The 23,243-nt window shown below is 37.5% G+C and overlaps 2 protein-coding genes across 3 annotated transcripts in view; one reads left to right on the plus strand and one right to left on the minus strand.

The window, feature by feature from the left end:
* Positions 1-23,243, plus strand: part of LOC149785249 (uncharacterized) — a 108,613-nt gene that overhangs the window by 57,891 nt on the left and 27,479 nt on the right. The window lies entirely within an intron of this gene.
* Positions 10,480-23,243, minus strand: part of LOC149785250 (endothelin-converting enzyme-like 1) — a 68,720-nt gene continuing 55,956 nt past the window's right edge. For both annotated transcript variants that reach the window (XM_089979092.1, XM_089979091.1), the window contains exons 11-14: positions 19,764-19,835; positions 15,432-15,527; positions 14,029-14,102; positions 10,480-12,947 (exon numbers count right to left, since the gene is read on the minus strand). In XM_089979092.1, the coding sequence (XP_089835218.1) occupies positions 12,845-12,947; positions 14,029-14,102; positions 15,432-15,527; positions 19,764-19,835 (345 nt within the window). In that variant the 3' untranslated portion in view covers positions 10,480-12,844. The remainder of the gene's footprint in view (positions 12,948-14,028; positions 14,103-15,431; positions 15,528-19,763; positions 19,836-23,243) is intronic.

The following is a 23,243-nucleotide window of genomic DNA, read 5'->3' on the forward strand; positions in this document are numbered from 1 at the left end:
TGTTCTGTTATCCCTCTTTACTTAGTGGATAATCTTTGGACATGGAATGTGAGGAGACCGTGGAAGTAGAAACCCAAGACAAAGACGAAAAGGACATAGTGATAAAGTCCAGATGGCCAGAACAAGAACAGCATTTAGTCTCCTGTTTTGGCAGAAAAAAATATGGAATTGATCAAGGAAGATTGCTATGGATGATAAAACTATCATCCCAGTCAAATTCAACACGATACATATCTGATGCTGAGTCAAGAAGAAAAATTGGACCAGTATCTGGAAGAAGCTTGGAGTCTCATCTCGGAAAAAGCCGTGTTGCATCAGTGGTATAAAGACCTGCGTGAACTTTCTTGTCCTCCATTAACGATTCTTGAAATCTATCACACTGAAGCTCTCTTGTGAAGACACAAAACGAAGAAACGGTTACTTGTCGGACAAATTTAAAGGGAAAGTCAGAATTGAATTGATCACTTATCATCGCCTGTGAAGAAAAAACAACACATAAAAAATGGATACCTGGGAACTTCATTACCTTTTGAACCACAGTTCGTACACTGCTTCTTGGAATCCTGTCCTGTGCGCTAAAGATGAACTACCTCATCGCAAATCTCAAGACCATCAAGCTTATGTGATCAACACGGACGACAGTCATCTCCCAGTAACCCACTGGGTAGCTGTCTACTTTCCTGACGAAGAATGTGTGGAGTATTTCGATTCGTATGGATTGCCCCCTTTGGAAGACGATATCATTGACTTTATGAGAAGAAATGCCCAGACGACACGATTTAATAATGTGAAATTACAAGGCACATATTCATTGATGTGTTGACAATATTGTGTGTATTTTCTGCATCAACGCAGTCTTGGATATTCTTTAGAACATTAGTGACTTATTTTGACGGTTATCTTTTGTCTCTAGCTAGAAAACGTAGTGTACATCAATGGCCCAATGAATTCCAACAGTGGAAGTCCAACTTCAGTTGTCAACCCTGTCCAAAATAGATGGTTAATTGAAAAAATGTTTATTGTTGAATTGAATTGTTAATTTTAAAAATTTGTTAATTGTTAGTTGTTAGTTATTTGAATAAAATTGTTGTGTTTTGAAAACATGAGTCTGTCGTTTGTTTGCCATTTGTCTCATGAACCATGTTCTTTGACTTCTCTCTATCCATCAAATCAAACTATTTTAGCATTCCGACACTAAACCGTGTAATGATGTTTTCGATCGCGTCCGCGCTTGAACCATAAAATCGGGGCAGTCTCCAGTCTGACGATCCATTGTCGACTCATCCTCCTATGAATATGTGCTCAAGACTAGCCAAGCTGAAGTAAGCTTACGTCAATTTGCATCGTGTCAGGCAAAGCCTGATACCGAAGCCTGAAGAGACACAGGCAGGGGCCACATACAAGTATTTAACATTTACGACCCAGGGGGAAAACCAGACACAACTAATTTAATTACATATAGGCAAATAAATAACCACAGACGAGTAGATCAGATCGTTATCTGTGGAGATTTCAATACCCATAACGTGCTAGGGGGGGGGGTAGTGTGAAGGACAAAAAAAAGATTGATTGAAACATGGACCGCTGAGTCCAACCTGACCATACTAAATGATGGCACAAAAACACGCCTCATCCCAGAAAACGGTCTTGTGTCCGCCATAGACCTCACCATTTGCTCGCCATCAATAACCCAGGTGGCGGACTGGGGGGTGGATCAAACTGACCCCTTGGGCAGTGACAACTTCCCAGTAATAGTCACCCTGCAGATGACAGTCCAGTACAACTCGCTCAAAAGAACCCCTAGATGGATATACTCAAAAGCAGATTGGACAACATTTAAAGAAACAATAAGCAAAGTAGACACCAAAAACCTAGAAAATGACAATATTACTAGCTATTATGAAAGCCTGCTTGATATCATACTAAAGGCAGCCACCACCAACATACCCAAAACTAGTGGTACCCCAAATAAACAAGCTGTCCCATGGTGGAATGATGAATGTAAACAAGCCATCAAAGATAAGAAAAAAGCCCTCAATAAATTTAAACGCACAAAAACTCTATTGACTTCATTATATATAAACAAAGGGAGAAAAACCTTAAAAACCTAATTAAACAGGCAAAGGAAACAACTTGGCATGATTACTACGCAAATATCAATACTACAACTAGTACCAAACAAGTCTGGGATAAGATTAGAACAATTAGAGAGAAGGCAACTACCCCCCCCCCCCGAAAAAAAATGGAGCCACTACTAATAAAGAAAAAACTGACGACTAGCTCAGTATTTCTCAGAGATGAGTAGTAACACCAACCACATCCCTGCATTTCAAACACATAGGGACAAAGTAGAAAAAACTCATAAAAATCTATTTAAAGACCTCGGTCCAAAAGTATCTCACCTAAATAAGGACAGTACAACTTACGAATGGGACCTAGCATTAAAAACCAAAAATGAAACAAGCCCAGGGGAAGATCAAATAGGTTACACCATATACAAAAATATCCAAAATAACATCAAACAATCAATGATTAAATTACTAAACCAAATATGGACCACAGGCAAGCTACCGATAAATGGAAGCATGCAATAGTAATACCAATACATAAACAAGGAAAAGACCCAAATGATATCAGCTCTTACAGACCCATTTCCCTAACAAACAACATTTGTAAGATCATGGAAACCATAGTCACCAACCGACTCAAACACCACCTAGAGAGAACTAATTTAATCTTTGACAATCAATGCGAATTTAGAAACAAAAGATCCACTACGGATCAACTAATACGATTGGAAACCGCAATAAAATTAGCGTTCAACTCTAAACGCAAAGCTGATAGGAATTTAATTGCAGTATTTATTGACCTCGAAAAGGCATTCGACCTTATATGAACAAAAGGCTTATTAGCAAAACTCAGTCACTATGCAATCACAGGACGAATGTTTAATTTCATTGAGAATTTCCTCGCCGATCGTAAAATAACATCTAGAGTTGGCGACACCTGCTCTGAACTACACCCTCTTGAAAACGGTACACCACAAGGGAGCGTACTCAGCCCAACCCTTTTCAACATCATGATTAATGACTTGGACACCAACTTGCCATCAAGTCTAATTGAACTTTCACAATTCGCCGATGATAGTGGACTATGGAGAGCAGGAAATCCCTCCAACCACAAAATAATTGGCGAAATTCAAACAAGTTTAAACAATATAGGGAAATAGGCTGATAAATGGGGGTTCAAATTATCCCATGAAAAAAACTGTAGCAGTATTGTTCTCTGCCAAACGTAAATCCCAAAATCAGTATCCAAAACTTACCATTCAAAATCAAGAAATTAAATTCGTAAAAGTAGCCCGATTTTTAGGAATGTTCTATGACTCTGACCTAAACTGGGGACACCACATTAACGAACTAATTAAAAGGTGCAATAAAGACCTTAACCTCCTTATAAACCTTAAAGGTACCACCTGGGGATCCAACCAAGAAACCTTGCTAGCATTATATAAAACATTAATTAGGTCCAAACTAGGTTATGGATGCTAAATTTACCCCAAAATAACCTCAAGAAATTAGATAGCATACAAAGAAAGGCCCTAATTATTTGTACTGGAGCACTACCATCCACATCACTAGTGGAGCTTCAAATCCTAACTGGAGAACTGCCGCTCCACCTTAGAAGGCAAGAACTCACCCTCAGATATGCAGCCAGGCTAACAATACACCCCGATACACACACCACCCGGCTAGCTATAAATAAATGCAACATACTTTTTAGAACTAAATTAACACAAAACATACCAGCAGAAAAATTAGTCCATCAATTAGTTGAACAGCTTCCTATAGACAACCTTCAAGCAGAAATTACAAATCACTAAGACAAAGAGCCATGGATAAATACCAACCCCTCAGTTAACACCCTCATTACGAAATATGGCAATAAAAACGAACAAGAACTCAAACTAAAAACAATCAGTACAGAAGATATCAACACAAAATATTGCAACTATATTAATATTTACACTGATGGATCCAAAATAACAGAACCACCCAGAACAGCAGCAGCTTACGTAATTCCTGAACTTAACATTAAAGTAGGACGAAGATTACCTAACCTCTGCTCTATATACACAGCTGAATTCTGGGCCATTCTCGAAGCTCTGGAATGGATCGAAGAAAACAAATTACCCCAAACGGTAATAATAAGTGATTCGCTAAGCGTCATAAATTCAATACTTAATAACAACACCAAATCAAGAGAAAACTATCTAAGGCAAACCAATCTATTGTTTAAAAAACTAAACAATGATAACTTACAAGTAGAATTTATGTGGATATCATCCCACATTAACATGCCAGGTAACAATATGGCAGATATGACAGCTTAACAAAAACTAAACGAAACCACTCACATCAACCTAGATTATAGCATATGGGAACTCTATAGCATATCTAAAACCCTCATTGACAATAAATGGCAGGAATTATGGAACACAAGCACCCAAGGCGGGAAACTAAAAACCATCATTAAAGAAGTCTGTAAAAATAGGAAACCACCCAAATCAAAATGCAATGACCAAAACATCATAAATAGAATACTCACAGGAAAAACCAAGCTGGCTAACAGCTTCGGACAGTACATAGGACCACAACCACACAACCCTAACTGTTACCACTGACAGGTCCCAGAAGACTAAGAGCATATTTTTAACAACTGCCACACACTTAAAAAGGAAAGGGCGAAGTTTAAAGTTAAACAAAGTAAGATTGGATCCCCAGCCACTTACCCCGAATTTTTGATGAACACAAACCCTAATATTAACTTAACATTCGAAAATATCATAAAATTCATACACGAATCTAATCTATTTGAAAAAAAATTAAAAAGGAAATTAAGACCAGTCAAAATACATTTACAAAATCACTGTTTGGGAATTATGACGGCCGACTCGGTCTCGTGGGTTCACAGACTAACACAGCCGTTCATAGCCTGAATAATAAAAACTAACCAAAGCCACAAAAACTTAAAATAGGAAATTAGGAATTAATTTTTTTTATTAAAAATCACTGTTTGGGAAACATGACGGCCGACTAGGTCTCGTGGGTTCACAGACCGACACAGCCGTTCATAGCTTGAATAGTAAAAACCAACCAAGGCCACAACAACTTAAAATAGGAAATTAGGAATTAATTTTTTAAAAAAATAATTTTTTTATTTTTATTAAAAAATAATTGAACAAAATTATATATATATATACTTCACAATTTCTTTTCTTCTATCTTTCTCTTTATATATCTCTTTTTCTTTGTCTCTTAAACAACATCTTAACAAAACTCGCATAAAAATTAACACCTCTATGAATCGACTCATTCAACCCCGGTGACAGCCATCAGAAAAAAAAAAATATAAAAGTAGATCATATAAGGTGGTCTTGAACCCAGACCACCAGGACCGTCCACGCTAAGTGGCTCAACTCAAACAGATTTAGGAACAACAGACCCCAAATTAACAATATATAAGGTGGTCTAAACTCCAAAGACCATCATATCCCGCAGCACAAGGCTGCAAAAACAAAAACTCTGACTTAGGAAGTATAACCCCAAATTAATACGCATAAGGTGGTCGAAACCCCAAAGACCATCAGACCCAGAAGCTCAAAGCTGCAACGCAACAAGCACTAATAGACCAATAAGACCCTAAAAACCAATACCAACCAAGGTGGTCTCAAATACGCAAGACCACCAGGGCCCCGCCACACAAGGTTGCAACATCGAAACCTATGGCTGTAAACCTGGGTATCTATCTTTCACCAACTCTAAACAGCACAGAGTTATCCTCAAAATTATGCAGGACGACACTTTTAGAAACTATACCCTGGAATCTATAGACGCCAAACTGTGCCATGAAACGCCTCCCGATCAATAAACCTTGCCTCCTCTACCACGGCCGGACATCAAACACCACGCGTGCAGTGCACGCCCCTAAATAGCAGTATACACGAGTGCGCGTTGGGTCAAATCCCACTCGTCTCAATCAGCAAAACAAAGCAACTTAGGCAATGAGTGCGTGCTGGGTCCAATCCCACTCACCTCGGCCATACATCCAGATCGCTAGGAACTAATTAGTACCTCGATCTGACACCCTAATTAATAAGTGTTCCATGAACACATAAAAGCCTGGGTGATGTGGCTCTCCATCCTTCTTCCAAGAGTAATTAAATAGTACGCTGTGCGTGCAGAAAACAGTGATACATGCTCCAATGGAGCGAAAATCATTTTAATCCAACTAAGTAAGTTTTGGTGTCAGGGGATGTTTTCCTTCACGTCCGTACTTGGCTAATAAATAGGAAACGCTCGTCAGTCTGGCTACCCCTCTTGATTGATCAACATTGAAGGTGAGTAGCATAATAGTGAAGATTATGGAACTTCAGATGTACCTGGAGTACGCCCGACACCTGTTGGATGAGCTGACCATGGAGGCCATATCAGAGAAAGAGAGAATAGATATGGAGGAGAGAAAAAAAGAAGAGGAGGAAAAGAAAATGCCAATTTTGCCTTACCTGATCATGAGGCAAAAATGTTTAGTTAAGCCTGTGGTGAGAACACCTCCACAGGTAGCATCAGCACGATAGCCTCAGCCACAAGAGCCACCAATACCTGTGGTTCGTCAGAGAGAAAATTGGAATGGGAATTGGAGAGGCAAAGACAGCCTCAGCGACAAGAACATCCACGGGTGCAAAATAGACGAAGGAGCCACGAACAAGTTTTCCCTATTCCTCAAACGGAGGAGTGGGATAGTGAAGCCAGTCATCCTCCCTCAGCGCTCCCAACCACACACATAAATTGGAGAATGATTTTAGTCAGCGATGCGTGTGTGGTGCCAGGCCGGGGGAGATTTAGACATTAGCCAGGTGCAACTGAAGTTACAACAAACAAAAATAAAACAGCCCTTCCCGGGGCTAACCAAGAGTTGCTAAAGAAAAGAGTTACTAAAGAAAAGAGTTACTATTCAATTTGCCAATTTGTGTGACTGCGGAGTAGTATAAATATAAACACTCACTCCTTTAATAATGTGGTTATGTGTGTGTTTGTATGAGCTCGCGTATGTTTGATTAAATAGTAGATTATTGGGGTTAGTAAGCACTCACGTACGTTTGTGTGGAGAGTAGATTGTGTGGGTTTTTTTAACCTTCATACTGTGTGGATGGTATATTTGTGGATAGTTTTTTGCTTCTTCACGTGTATGGATAGTATATTGTGTTTATGTTCTTTGCTTCTTCACGTGTGTGGATAGTAGATTTTGGGTTTAATTTTGCTTCTTCGCGTGTGTGGATAGTAAATTTTGGTTTTGTTTTGCTTCCTCGCGTGTGTGGATAATAGATTCTGTGTTTAGTTTTGCTCCTTCCCGTGTGTGGATAGTAGATTTTTGGATAATTGTTTGCTTCTTCGCGTGTGTGAACAGTATATTTTCGTTTTGTTTTGCATCTTCCCGTGTGTGGATAGTAGATTTTTGGGTTTGTTTTTGCTTCTTTGCGTGTGTGGAAAGTAGATTTTTGGCTTTGTTTTTGCTTCTTCGCGTATGTGGATAGTATATAATATGTGAAGATATGTAGGGGATGTTTTCCTTCACGTCCGTGCTTGACAGATAAAAACTCAAAGCCTTCGTCGTTCGCGCCATTCTACACATAATAAAAGAAGATGAGCATAGAGCTGTTCAACGCACTAAAGGACTGTTGGTATTGGATGATGGATGTAACCTATGTAGTGGAAAGGCTAGAGAAGGAACGGAGACATCCAGTTACCAAGGATTTTGTCAAAAGTCAAGTGACCAGTCTCAAATTGGTCAGGGATCTTGTCCAGGGCATTATTGAAGAGGAAGTTAAAAAACTAAGAGGATTCATTCAACCTCAGTATGTGAGAGTAGGTAGCTTGAAGGAAGCCCTTGATCATGTCATCGAAATCAGGTGCTTCCTAGAAGATACATTGGAATGGAGTGAGTGGTCTTTCGTGAAGTGGGGTTTAGACCAGCTCATGAAAGCAGAGGAAATGATGAGGAAAGTCCTGACAGAAGAAGTAAAGAACATTAAAGATATCTGGAGAAAGGAAAGGAAGAAAGAGAGAACAGAAAGAAGAAAGAATACTTTGAAAAACTAAACAACTGGATGAAAGTCCAGGAAAAATTCAGAGCCATAGGCCATCCTGACTGGATGCCGTAGAAAGAGACAAAGAAGAAGAAGAAGAAGAAGAAGAAGAAGAAGAAGAAGAAGAAAGGATTGATTGAGAATGTGAGAACATGGCTGTATAAGTTAAGAAAATAGAAGCAGAAGAAGCCAAAGGCCCTTTCCAGGGCCACTCATATGCCTCGAAAATAATCTGCTTTCTTGCCTCAAAACTTTTTTTTTTAATGTTGTATAAGCGTTAGTCTATTGTATGTGTTATATCTATACATCCGCTCTTTGCTCATTTCTGTGACGTCACCTCTCCGGGTTGCAACATTGTTACCAATCTCCCCCACCGTGACGTCAGACTCTATACAGTCTCCACTTTCCCTTGTCCGTCAATAGACCCAATCCATTGTCCCTCTATATTCGTATGTTCAATTTCCCATGTTAAATTCCCCTTGTCCCGGGGGTGGGGGTGGGTGGTGGGGGTTCGTAATTTATTTTCTCATTCTCCGTATAAATCTTGTCCGTAAAGTGCCCCACTTCACTACTAGCGTGATTTTAGCAATATATACGATCATAAATCCTTGAAAAACATGATCAGTGTGTTAAGTTTTCAACATTATATAATAATGAAAAGCAGGTTGTGTATTTAATATACTAGTCTTATACAATCTCTGGAAAATATATTATAGCAGCCACAACATTCTCACACAAAGAAAACAATATTAATATAATATTTTATATACAGAAGAGTAGTAATCCTATTCCCATAGTAGTGGTGTCGAAACACTAAAGGAATCTACTCATTCCCATAAATAAAATTGACTTGACTGAGACGCCTTATGAGAATTTGACTTTAGAGGTTTACGTATTACACTCGCATGGTTTCGTAATCAATCAGTACGAGTCCAGCGATATTTATGGCTGCATATACAGGTCAAAGCTTTCTATGCCCATGTAATTTTCCACTCGCACCACGCTGTATTGTGGCACCTTATGGTAACTTTGCTTTGAGGGATCTCGCGTACACTCGCGTGTGATGCGGGGGGGGGGGGGGGTCATGGGGAAGATCTTGACCCAGATACGTAACCAAAATCTCAAATCGCCATTATCGTGCTACTATTTGGCACACACTGTTGACGTGAGGTCAACACAAGCATATCATTCTATTGGGGCACTGTCTTAATTTTGTGGAGTTGGGTCCTATTTTGGGTTTTAGTTTACTGTATGTAAATAACACTTGTGGGTGCAACTAGTCTCACACCGTTTGAGAAATTACCCTGAAACATGACATATTTTTATGGAAATGATGTAATCACAAGCATGTCGTAAAATCATTGTGTACTGACGCATTTTCCAGAGTTATGTCTCTTTTTGTTTAAAGGTGTATATACGGTATAATTCGTATATGTGCGATTAGTCCCGTAGTTTTTAATGAATCGCCCTGAAACTTGCAGGATATTACAACATGTGCTTGTCATTCTGTTGACATACCCTGGTGTACCTGCCTGAAGTTATGCCGCCTTTCTTCCGTGTTAATATGCATACCATGCATGGCATTACCTGTTTGTGCTACTAGTTCCTGAGCTTTTGATCAATTTCTATCAAAGATGGCATACACTGTTGACATCAGATAACCATCTTCTGTTGTAGCACTCTAATGATCTTCTTGAGTTCGTCTGATCTTTTGCATGTTCATAGGAACCTGCACATTTTCTTGCCAAGATGTATTGCTCTTTTCTACTTTGCATCACTCATTCGGTGGAGGGCATATTTGTTCTATGGGCACATTTTAAGTTCTGTTATTAAATAATCATAACACCCAAAGTCTTGGAAACTACAAAATTAAATACACAGTTTTCTTTCCGTCGTCAAACAGTTTGGAAAAACTTCGTTACCGGGTGCACATGATTAGGCACAAACGGAAATCGCTACGGACACTCCACACAAATTAACATCCTAATTGTTTCTCTATATGACCCCAGTAAAGACACGTACTCCAATACTTCCCATTTATTCACTTCCACGTTATATTTATTCCCTTCCACGTTACATTTCTTACCTTCTCCACCACATTTCTTGCATTCCGTAAAGCATCACTAATGGAATATCTCAGTAAAATGAAATGCAAGTGCAGGAATATAAAGTCAACATTTGCCAGAATTCAGATACAAGAAAACTGACGATGAGAGCTTTCATCTTTTTCCATAATTTCATAAAAAGACAAGCGTCATAGTAGATGGGAATTAAATACCAAATACACAGATTTAATATCGCAATGTCTCAATACTGTTTACAACAACACGACGTTATTTTTAAAAAATTTATTCATTAGATTACATTAAATGATTATGGAAGGAATTCTTCAAAGCATTTTTAAAGTTAGCATTTGCATTTAGGCTGCTCGAATTATGTACATGTGTAATAAAATGCACCCCATACATGGCGTTACTTAACATGTGTAATAAAATGCACCCCATACATGGCGTTACTTAACATGTGTAATAAAATGCACCCCATACATGGCGTTACTTAACATGTGTAATAAAATGCACCCCATACATGGCGTTACTTAACATGTAAAAATCACTGAACAATAAAATACAATCCGTAAATAGAGATATTTCATTCATTCAAATTAATTGTGGATATGTGTGTTTGTAAGCATTACAGATTTATTAAATGATTCTATTCTACATGAAAGTTTTCAGGTGCAATAAAATGGTAAACAACAGAGTATTACAGCCAAAATACATTTAATGTGTAAGAAATGTCTTTCTTGATTACTTACTTTTGTTACATGATGCTACGCAATATAGTAACATTGCTGTCATGAGTAATGAAAAATGAAGTATGTATAAGTTTATAACGGTTTTAAGAATTCAAATTTTGAAGGTATCATTACACCAACTGGGCCAATTCTCTGTTATTACATTCAGTGGTAGTCCCATAGATAACCATTAAAATGTTTTCCTCAGATTCGCTAACCAGTGAAAAATGTTACTTGCATTATAAAGAAAGCAACATAAACGTTTTGTTTAAATTTAGCCTTTTGGCTTTTGCGTAAGATAACAAAGCCAACAGGTGTGGCTCAGTCCGTTCCAAAAAGGTCACTTGAACTTAAATTTCCAGTCATTTCGTTATATGTAATATTTTTTTAGAAAATGCAACATAAACTATGCTGATGTTTCAATATGTTCTTCCATGTTAGAGTATAACGTTAGTAAAATAGCTTTGGTGTATCTGACCGTTTTAATTAATACACTGAATTTTAATTTTTAAATGTAGAAAAATGAAGGAAATATACACGAACTAATTAGTATAGTAATGCCATACTAAATTTTAGTGACATAGCTCTTCTTACATGACTGACATTTATCAAGATATTTCTTTCACAATCATATCTCTTGCCTAGAGGTAAAAAAGCTAGGAGTACGAGTTTAAATTAGAGATAGAGATATCAGTCACTAATTAGCGACCTTTCAACTCTAAAATTTATTCCTAATCGCGGACATAAAATCCATCACTCAGACTTAATCTGCCTTTTCTGACGATTTGGAGCCATTCATAGAAATGTGTACACCTTTCTAAATCTGAAGCGACTAAAATGATATAATGTGACAAGATGTCAACTACCGCTTTCGACATAGCCGTGACTAATGAATATGATAAAAATATATGCATTATATACATGACATAGACTGACAAGAAAATTATTAATGATTATTTTTTTTATATAATATCACATAATAAATTACCGAAAGTAATTATTGAATTATCGGCCACAAATACGGACTTTTTGGTTGCGTAACTCACGTTTTACCAAGAACACTTTCTAATGGGCTCGAGAATTATATTCGTATCGTTTGCATCGGTGTGGAAACTGTGTGACGTCAATTTATGGTCTGTCTGAACTTTATGACGTAAGTCGGGTTTTAATGATGTCCATGCACAAAAGATCTCAGCGCTAGTTACGTACCTCTAAACCAGCCCATCTTTAAAGCGGCATTCTCTATATACTTGCCTCTATTTTGGTTCTAATTGAACCATTGGCAAGATCAATAAATTTTCCAAAATGTGTGTCACAATGGCCGGTTCATATTGTATCAGCACTTTTCGATGTATTAATTGATGGTTGCGAGCAAATAAATGGTGAAACGGCGGTCTCTCCATTAGATGATTGATACTGGGAGAAAACTCACTTCATTATAAATATTTCCCTTTACATTGATCTTATGACAAAAAAACAAACAAGCGCCTATAGTGATATAAATCCACTTGTCAGAACATCAGAAAAAAAGTACCGTCGTGCTTAGCCTTCGGGTTCCAATGCGTCCTTTGCATTTCTGCAAAACCTTTTACCAGAGAAAACTAGATTTTATTTATCCTGAAAGTCTACAACTTTGTTGTCTCTAAACAATAATATCTATTTAGAGGATTTTAAAATATATTTCACGAATATTGTGTACACGGTATCCAGATTTGTAAAGGAATCAACCAATATCTAGTGTGAAACTTATGACAAATATTATATATATATATATATATATATATATATATATATATATATATATATATATATATATATATATATATATATATACGGTTGCAATCTTTGTATGAAATATTCTTTTTTATTTGGAATTGTTAAATGTCAAATGGTGAAATGATGGACTAGGAGAACATGGTACATTTTTCTTTAGCGTTCATTGGAGAGCTCGCAGGGCAGTTGAATGCGGATACAAATTCATCAAGCTGGGACAAAACGGTATTGGTCCTGTAAAACAAGAAGGAAAAGGAAAGTTAATTACCTTTTAAAAATTATTACATAAGAGAAAGATTTCCGCAATTCTTGTGTTACTATTCTGACAAACGGAAGTCTCTTCTAGTTAGTTTAAAATGGAAAATGTGAGAAAACTGGTTTATAAAAATACCAGACATCAAGAATCGATGGCAACTACTTATTATGATACAAACTAATCTTCAAAGAATAGTAAAAGTTGTCAGTAGTTGGAAATGAAAACTTGATATAAAAACAAAAAAGACAACAACATTCTTCACGTGGCTGATCAATGTATAAACTGCTGATAGGGATAAAATATGACGGTAATGTGTACAGTATTCCTGGGACCTAGATAAGGCAATGGCGATAGCTTTCTACTTTGATGGTGTGATGTCTGGTCCACTGCTCAGTACATATAAGGCAAAGTGCTTGTCTATTCAAAGTTGGTCGTTTTTCTCTTTTTTATCATATCGATAAACATTTTATATGTACTTTGTCCAAATTACCAGACTTTTTCGTACATGGACATAAGCAAATATTTAGATTAGTTTAGAAAATAATAATAATAATACTAGTAATAATAATAATAATAATAATAATAATAATAATTTAAAGTCACTAAACAACGTTGAGGTCGAATAAACCCATATGATAGAAACTGACGCAAGGTACGTTAAATCAAAAAATGCAAGGAAATAGATTTGCTTAGGCCATATTCGCAATGCATTTTCATGTTTGCTTCTGATGTGATCTTTGTGATTTGTTCATTCTTTAATAATGTCTACTGTTTCTCCGCCATATTGGGTGGCAAAAATCTTGCACGTCAGAACGTAAATAACGTTTCTATTGACAAATTCCGACCTTTGATATTGCTATGTAACTTCTGTTCATGAACTCTTGAAACAGTAGTCTTGGTTATTTGTTTACAAATCAGACAACGCCTCACTTTACGCTTTTTTGTTCCCGTTTCTGTATTATGTTTCAGTTCAGTCTCTTGCACATTTGCATACTGAAGGTTGTGTTCTGCATCGCTGAATAAGCATTAATAATTAATAAGAATTTCTTGCAAGTTTACCTTACGTCTTCAGGAACTCTCTGACTTAAAGCGTAGTTGTACGAAAGTTCTTCCGTTCTTGAGAAACAAGTAGTCTAAAGAAGAAAAGAAAGAAAAAAACCCAGATAATATAAAAATAAAAAGAAAAATAATGATACTAGTCTTAGCTGACATCTTTGATTGATACACTTATCTCTGGTTTACACGTTGCCAAAATAGGGCTAAACTCATGCATTCTCCTTCTTTGTCCCAAATTCGTCGATTTATTGCCACAAGATTACCCAAGTAACCGTTTCTTTTCATAACGTGTAATTTCAACAGATTCACAATTAGAAGTGATTACAGTACTATCATCATGCGATTAGCGAATGTATCCAAAATGCTTGCTCATTTATTTAGGAATTTATGGGTTTGTTATTATTGTGCCAGCATTCTATGATAACCTATTCAATAATGACACTTCAGTTCTGTCTTCAAGATCTTACTTTGTTTAAACAAGAGGGATATAAAACTGACGAGCATAAACTGACGAGCATAACAGTGTGTTGTATGGATTTATTGATCTAGATAACAGAGCATCCCGTGACTGAAACAGTGTTGACTTCCGTATGAAACACTCATGACATCGATAAGAGTTGTCAACCTCTATTCCTTTCCTCAGTCAGTGTAGGTTCGATTCTTGGGCTCGGCCAGTTTGGGCATAGGAGAAAGTTGCCGGTAGTTTTCAGTGGCTCCGTAGTTCTTACCAGGGTTTTCCCGGGCTCTACCTTCTTCACTTATACTGGCCGTCATGTATTGTCTATCTTGTCCTGAGAAATGACGTTAAATCCAAGACAACAGTTATCAACAGCGTGATGTGTTCCGATCACATGCTGTTCTGCGTCGCTGAATGACAGTCTTGACAGGATATATACGCATGCGTATGTGTCTAGGCTGAGTGTTTCATTGCAAAGTTGTCACTACTTTTTTTTACGGGTATACTTATGCGAACGTTTTCTAATGAATTTTGAAGTGTAAATCAGATTTATTCTATAACATTGACAAACTGCTTCCCAGATGACGATGCAAGCAACGCCACACAGTTTGCACAATAGATGCGGTCGTAACTATGCACTGAAAATGTCCGGATTTGAAAAAGTGCCCGGATTCCCGACCCAACCTATCAGTTCATACCTTCTGTCAGCTTTGTCTTCACTTGATACATCAGTAATTTTGTAAGTTGAATTCGGTGAAGAAATAAGATCGGCGAACAATGGCGGTGCTGGATATGCTGTCTGAATGCCAAAAATTTCTATATTTTCTGCTACTTTTTGCAAACGTACAAACAAGAAAGAAGTTGATTTAAATTTGTCTTGAAGCATTGCTAGGGAAACAAGAACGCCACATGGGAAGCAGAATTTATCATGGAGTGACAATGTACGTACCTGAGCATAAGAAATAAAGAACATCTGATCATTTGTCTTATTCATTCCAGGTGCAGAGAACTCGTTGCCATTCCTGTTCTCCCAATTCTTGTAAGCCTATAAATATTTTTGTAAAAAAAAGATGTTTCTTTGTAACGATCAACAAAATTCAAAAAATGGTATGAACGAAAGCACATCTTGGACATAATAAATTCAATAAACACTATATCTTGCATAGCTTCTCGTTCATATGCAGTTTATAAAACGAGTTAAAAATATTTTTTATTTTTGGGTGAAACCCGTTCGTCATTTGTAACGCAATGCCGTGGTACTTTACAAATACTTCGCTTCGGGTCATATAATTTGGGGGTGAAGAGGTGAGGTGAGAGACAGGCGGTAACTGCCACATGGTCCTTAGCACCATGCAGTATTTATTATACTGACTTAGCACCATTCAGTATTTATTATACTGACTTAGCACCATGCAGTATTTATTATACTGACTGATTATTGACCCTTTTGTAAGGGAAAGCAATTTAACATTTTTAATATTGCTTAACTGTCTGCATGCAATGCGCGACTTGTATACAGAAACAATCGGGCGGTCCATATCACATTTTACAGACTGGTCGAATTACACAGGATAAAGAAGGGCTTTAAATGTGTCAGGTATACTATGATTTAATATAACAAATATGACATGGTTTTGTTGACCTAGATAACAGAGCAGCCATGTGATCAATTTGAAAACCAAGGTCACGATATTGTTTTGACCGTTTCTCTTTTCAAAACATTTTCTCTGCAGAGATTTAGTTTATTATACACACATTCACTAATGAGTCAATAAATAGTCCTACTTCTGCTCAATAATAATAATAATAATAATAATAATAATAATAATAAATTAATTACTTGGGTTGATCTTAGTGCAAAAACTGCATCGGGTGCGAAACTGAGGACTGGTTGTAATTTTGATAAGGTTGCAACGGGAAGGTTAATTTGTTTTTAAATTTAGGCCGAACTGCCCATGAGTTTTCAGTTGTTGCATCCAGTATCGTTCCTGAAGTGTGCTTTTATGTCTGTCCACCCTAGGTTAGATTCAGTCCGTAACATATCGAAGAACTCGATTGAATGTCCATTCAAGTTGCAGTGGTTGGCGACTTTGCTGCGAATGCGAGGTTTGTGATTATTCATTCGCTTTCTGAATCAGTAGTTTTGCCAACATAAAGTGTGACACAGATCTTGCATGCCAGAAGATAACACCGTAAGTATCGGATCAACATCCTGACTTCTGATTGATCGTGTAGTTAGCTCTTGTTGTCGAACTTCTTAAAGATATGGTATAGAGCAAATGTTTGCAAATTAGGCAACATATGTCTTTGCAACAGTATGTACCAGATGGCCCATGAGATGCTTAGGTCTACGGTACGCAACTATAGGAACATCTTTGAAATACACGATTGAGACATTAGGACGATTCAATATAGTGCAAATGCTTGCGTATGACCTGTTGTTAGATTTTGGGCATGTATATACAAACTGACTCCGCTTAGCGCTGTACGTGGCCACTGGATGTTAAACAGTTTTAAACGTTCGTTTGAATGGAGAACAATATTCAATAGGATCGCCTGAATCCATTACAACGTGTGAAATGTTCTGGCCATTCAGCTTCAAATAATTGTGTTTTACATAGTGTTAGTATTGTTACTCTTTGTGTTAATTTTATTATTTTTTTCTTTCTTTGAGAAGGAAATAAACTTGACAGGTCGTAAGTCGGCATGTTCTTCGAAAGTAAGTTGCACATGTTGATCGTATATATTTGTGTACTTTTAAATTTTTCTGTTGATACTGCGAAGTGTTCCTTCATAGGTGTTTTCGTTAGCGAGTTACGGCTAATTTGTGTTAAATTATTGCATTTTGGTCTTTCTTGCTCCGTTTTTTTTCCTCGGTAGATAGAGATCTAGATGCAAGAAACGCAGAAGGTTTAAGGTCACTGATAACACACAAAAACCTGTCTCGAGTGAACAAAATGCATTTCTACGGCTCCATGCGGCGTACATAGTACATGTGCGACACATTCTTGGCAGACCCAAGTTCACGGTAGATTAATGTTCAAGGAGAGACCAGCTACTTCATACAGTGTGGCCCCACAATCCGTCTGTCTTTCACTGGGTTTGCGCTCTGTTGAACCACGCGATAGCAGAGATTTTTCTGACATGATGGAACCGCCAACCTTTATTTCTACATTCCTTGGCCAAGAGGTCTGGGCCGTCGATACTCTGTCAATCAGCTAGGTTGGGATAAAGGCTTATGCTTTCCTCCCAGCAGCGTTGATCCAGAAGATTGTCCAGAAATTGAGAGGATCGAACTGAAGCTAGTTCTCATAGCTCCTCTACGGTTTAACAATTTTTCTTTTATCAAGGACCTACTCGATCTCGTAACAATGTGATCGAGTAATGAATTCGACAAAGATAGACAACTTTATAACAAAGGATGTTTCTCCGAGAATATTTATCCGATCACATATCATCCACCATCTCCGCAAATACCAGCATAATGTTGTTAGTCTCGCTTAATTTAAAAACTGTTAATTATCGGGTATATAGATGGCTACATGGAAAGTGAAGGTTGGGCATGGATGACTAAGGAGAGGTAATTTGTAAGAGTTGCTTCCCTTTCATCGGTGTTTGCACTCGGTGGAACCACGTGATAATAGAGATGCACTTGTGTTTCATTTTAGTCGAAGTTGACAAATTTTGGGGGCAATTCGGGGAGTAATTAAATTTTTTCACTAATGCTAATATTTAAATAATCTAGGAGAAACATAATTTACTATAAATTTTCATATTTTCTCAGGATGACAATCCCATAAGAACTATATATGATAATGAAAGATCAAGCGTGAGGGTCATTTTTGTCGGCCTGGAACACACGAATACACACCATGTAGCATCTTCTTTATTAAGTTGTTGACTGATCATGGGCATAAGTAATAATTACTAACCATGGATGAGATGGCTTTGTAACGGGAATTACCAGTGCCTGTGTCGTAAAAGCAGATCATGGTCTATGTTGTTTATTTTTTATTGATTCGTCCTAACAAACTGCATAGACACAGGTCTGCCGGCATATCTGGTTATGTGCAGTTTGTATCCAGACCCGAGTTGTAAGTGGATCACTAATATCTCACCTCTGACCGCGTGGGTTCAAGCCATGTCTCAGCCAAGGTGGTATACAAGAATGCTTGCCATTAGTATCCATTTGGATGGTGGTTCTTCGTTGTTTTTTTAAAATTATAAATATTTTATCTTCCTCCACCAAATATACTGGCCTCCATATATAGCCAATCATGTGCTAAGGAGATCCCGCATACTTATTGGTGTGTGTGTGTGGGGGGGGGGGGGCATGTAATGGTCAGCCATTATACTTTATGGATGTAAGGCAAACATGTGCGCAGGCTCATATGACGCTATGGCAGAGAAGACCGTGCGTTTCTAGATACGACACAGTTGCTTCGTTTGATTAAGGAAACTGCCTATGAATGAAATAACGTCTGTTCGTAAAAGTAGCCATATTGTGGTTGCTACTTCTAGGTTACGCCAAGAACATTACTCCCATGGTTTGGGGGTTAATAATGGTGACTAAGATGGATATTTTATAACTAACGCTCTGATATGTTGGACACTATACTCTTCAGTTCTTATCAATATTTTATTGTGTTTTAACTTTAAATCTGAGAGATATTTTTTAATGACTTTATGATCTCATTTCACCCAAAGGGCCCGTATTTTATTATATTCTTATTTGCTAATATTAGTGGACAAGTATTTTGTGCACAATGTTTGTACCAGCATTTCTACGCTTTTAGCCTACACATGGAGACAAAAGTATTTTAGCGTGTTCAAATGTAAGACAAAACATTACATTTTCTTTTAACAGATTATAGTTATCTTGGATGGTTGAAGAATTGAGTTACCTCCATTTAACTTCTTATTCTTCAATTATATGTTGGATATAAATCCATTGGATAACATAAATTTGAAATAACAAAATCTCTTTGTATGTAAAAATTGAATTATAAAAGAGAAAGCTATTTAAAACTACTTTTATGTATATGTTTGTTGTGCAGGTATGTAATTCTTCAGAATGGTTTTATATCTCAGCATCGATGTTGGTGATAGACGAAATGCATACAGCAAGTACCACACAAACAAATACACAAAGTAATACACACACTGCATTAATTATAATTTACTTCAACATTTTATGTAGCCAAAGAGATAAGCAGGCATTCGAGAAACAGTAAAAGTAAATAGCATTGATTAACTCTATATAATTACAAAATGAATGTACCTTGTAAGCTAACCTCACTCCGCTTGCCTCCGCCATACCTTCCCAAGCAAATCTTTTTCCTTGAACTAATATCTGCAAAGAGAGAATGATGATGAGCCAATATTACAAAAATGGAGTATTTGGGACTCTTAATTCAAGAATAGGACGAGTGGTACAAAGACCGGTTACAAAAATCGACAACACCATTGACATGCGTGTCAAATCATGGGCGTTTTCCATTTCGTCCGCGCATATCACATACAGGGCGGTGATTTCACCAATCTTGAGCAGCAGGGAAGTTCTACAGACCAGGTGGCACAGACTAAAATAAGCCTCCCACACAACATTTCTCCGTAGAAGCCTCAGATTGCAAAAATAAACCTTCCTGCGCAAATTAATCCGCGAAATTTCGACCCGGGATGCAATTTCAGGCATAAAAAAAAACAACAAAATTTAGGGGGGGGGTAGTAAAGTTTGTTTGTGATTGCAAATTCCGGTTGCAATTTTATGAGTAAATCTGATCAAGACCGACTCGATACCTACTACGTGGATCATGAAGATTAATCGTGATAAATCCGTGCGGTGTTGCCTGAGCGTGACTGAAGAAATTTTTAAACTTATTTATGTCCATGTCGCCGTTGCACCAAGTCTGATGGATATTCCTTAGCGTGTGAGTATCAACGCCATTGAAAACTGATAAAATATTACAATTATCTCTAATCACCTTTGGAATTTGTGTATATCGCTGCGTCACGTAAATCACATCGGTGTTCTTATGTCGGCCACGCGAGAATATCCTAGCTGGGTTAGTTTGCTTATCCAGCATCACATCATCGAAAACAACAAGATTATTAGCATCACCGTCTAAACTTTCCACTGATGGAGCTTCATTGATATCCGTTATAAATTCTATTGTGCCATCTTCAGTATTATCACTAAATTCCTTCAGTACTTGATAACATCGCTGATCATCAACAGATGGTGCAATCAAATACAATTTATCCCATTTTAGCCATCGCATTATCAAATTTAGTAATAGTTGTGTTTTTCCAGATCCCGACGGGCCAATGATTATCATTCTTATCGAATTTGGTAATGCCTCGGTGTGCTTTACTTGCTCGCGTTTCTTTGTGGCTGAAAAATCAATTACATTCATGTTATTAGAATATTATGGATTCATATTGTGTTAAGTGTCGCACTCGAACTGCTACGATAAATCCAATCGAAGTCGTTACACGCAACAACAGAAATGCAATCAAGGGAGAATGCGCGGTTTGTGGAACAATTAAGTTTAGATTTGTAAAAAAAAAAGTAGAACCGGAGGAGACATCGCAACCTCCTTAACAAATCTGCCTGGAGCTCCTTGGGCGAAATATCCCGGAGAGAAACATTTACCAGGATATAATTACTGCGGACCTGGTACAAGGCTAGATATAAGACTTAACGATAATAATCAACCAAATCCTGGCGAGGATCCAGTAAACGCTATCGATAACGCATGCTACTATCACGATCTTGCATATCGCAGCGGAGATTTACAACAAAGACATCTCGCTGATATTAAATTAATTCACGCAATAGATGCTATTCCTGATAAAAATTTCAAAGATAAATTGGCAACTTGGTTGATAAAAGGAGCAATGAAAGGTAAATTAGTACTAGGTGCTGGTAATTTATAATGGAGCAAATATATTATTCTCCGCGAGGATTTTGGCGAGGAAAATCAGCAATAGCCAAACTTGCTAAGGCAGCAAAAGTAAAGCAATCTGTCGCTGAATCGTGGCTATCGAGACAAGCAGTTTGGCAAATTTATCTTCCTCCGCCTAAGAAAATATCATATGCGAGTTTCTCTGTCAGCGTCCCTAATGAAGTCCATCAGGCTGATCTTATGTTTCTTCCTTACGATACCGTCGACGGAGTCACATATAAATACGTGTTGACGGTTGTTGATATCGCTAGCAGATACAAGGAAGCGGAACCGTTATCGAATAAAACAGCAACGGAAATTGCTAAGGCGTTTAGCGAAATTTATTCACGATCTCCATTAACATGGCCGAAGCTTCTCCAGGTTGATCCAGGACGAGAATTTCTTGGCGCGGTTACTTCACTGATGAAAAAGAATAATGTTAAAATCCGTCGCGGTATTGTAGGTGTTCATCACAATCAAGCTATCGTTGAAAGATTCAACAAAACACTAGCAGAAAGATTATTCGGATATCAGTACGCGAGAGAATTTATCCAAGATAAACGATCTCACGATTGGGTAACAAGATTACCTCACGTGATTAACGCACTAAATAATGAAGTAACACGAACAATAGCAATGAAGCCTGCAATTGCAATTACAAAAACAAATATACCACTGAAGCGAAGTTCCATAATTCCACCTGTGCTAGGTAGAGTCACGGTCAGATATTTATATAAGGAGGGGGAAGCCGAGGGAGGAAGAAAAAGAGCAACCGATCCAACCTGGAGTGTTACGACACATAAAATATCAGCCGTAACAAGATCATCAGGAAGACCAGCAATTTATTTTCTAGATTCACTAGCTCCACAACGAGGATTTACCAAAGAAGAATTACAAATAATACCGAGAGATACTCAATTACCACCATCGTCGTTAATGTGAAATTTAATTCTACCTAGCTGAGATAATTTTCTTACTCGAGACACAGCTAGATAAACTAAATTCGACCAGGAAATTCTATCATCGACGAGCCAGACCTGGCCATCTACTGTTAATCCCTGTGACGAGTGTATCGTTGCTGCGTATCCGAGTTTCCATGGCGATCTTTCTGCGTTTATTGCATCATTGACAAGATTAATATCAACGAAAATAATATCGTTCAAAACCATTATTTTTTCTTCTCCGCATGGCAAAGTAACATTAATATTTTGTTTTCTGGTATCAGCGGGTCTGTAGCACAACGGAACCTGCAGCGTTGGAAATTTCTCACAGTGAAGCTTGAATAGTATTTTCTGAATAGCATCGCGAATAATTTTTCTGCTAGCAACAATCAGATGATCTGGACGCCACAAAGTTAGAAAATTATCCATCGAAGTTTCGTCGATCATTTTTCTCATCACATCACATTGAAATTTATTAGGTTGCAATCGAATCATTTTTTTAAATTCGGTTAGTAAAATATCATTAGATCTATAATCAGCATCAATCTCTTCATAATAATCTACAAAATTTCTAAGCCACCCGTGTGGAGATTCACCATCAATAGGATCAGGTTGACCATGATCGCCGCACATTATTACTGCGGTGTTTTTTTCTTCTAGCCAACCCAGGAATAATTTTAACACAACTAAATTTACCGTGCAAATTTCATCAAATATTATAATCTTGTTGATATATTTATTTCCCATTCGAGCCGAATCCCACAATCCATCGCTGTACTTGAAATAACTGTGATAAGTACAAGAATTAACGCCACGTTGTTTTATTTCTCGAGCTAACCTGTGAGTTGGAGTTAACACGATCATATCAGAGTT

This window comes from Sinohyriopsis cumingii, chromosome 13 (assembly GCF_028554795.1).
Source record: "Sinohyriopsis cumingii isolate HCF-2022 chromosome 13, ASM2855479v2, whole genome shotgun sequence".
NCBI lineage: Eukaryota > Metazoa > Mollusca > Bivalvia > Unionida > Unionidae > Sinohyriopsis > Sinohyriopsis cumingii.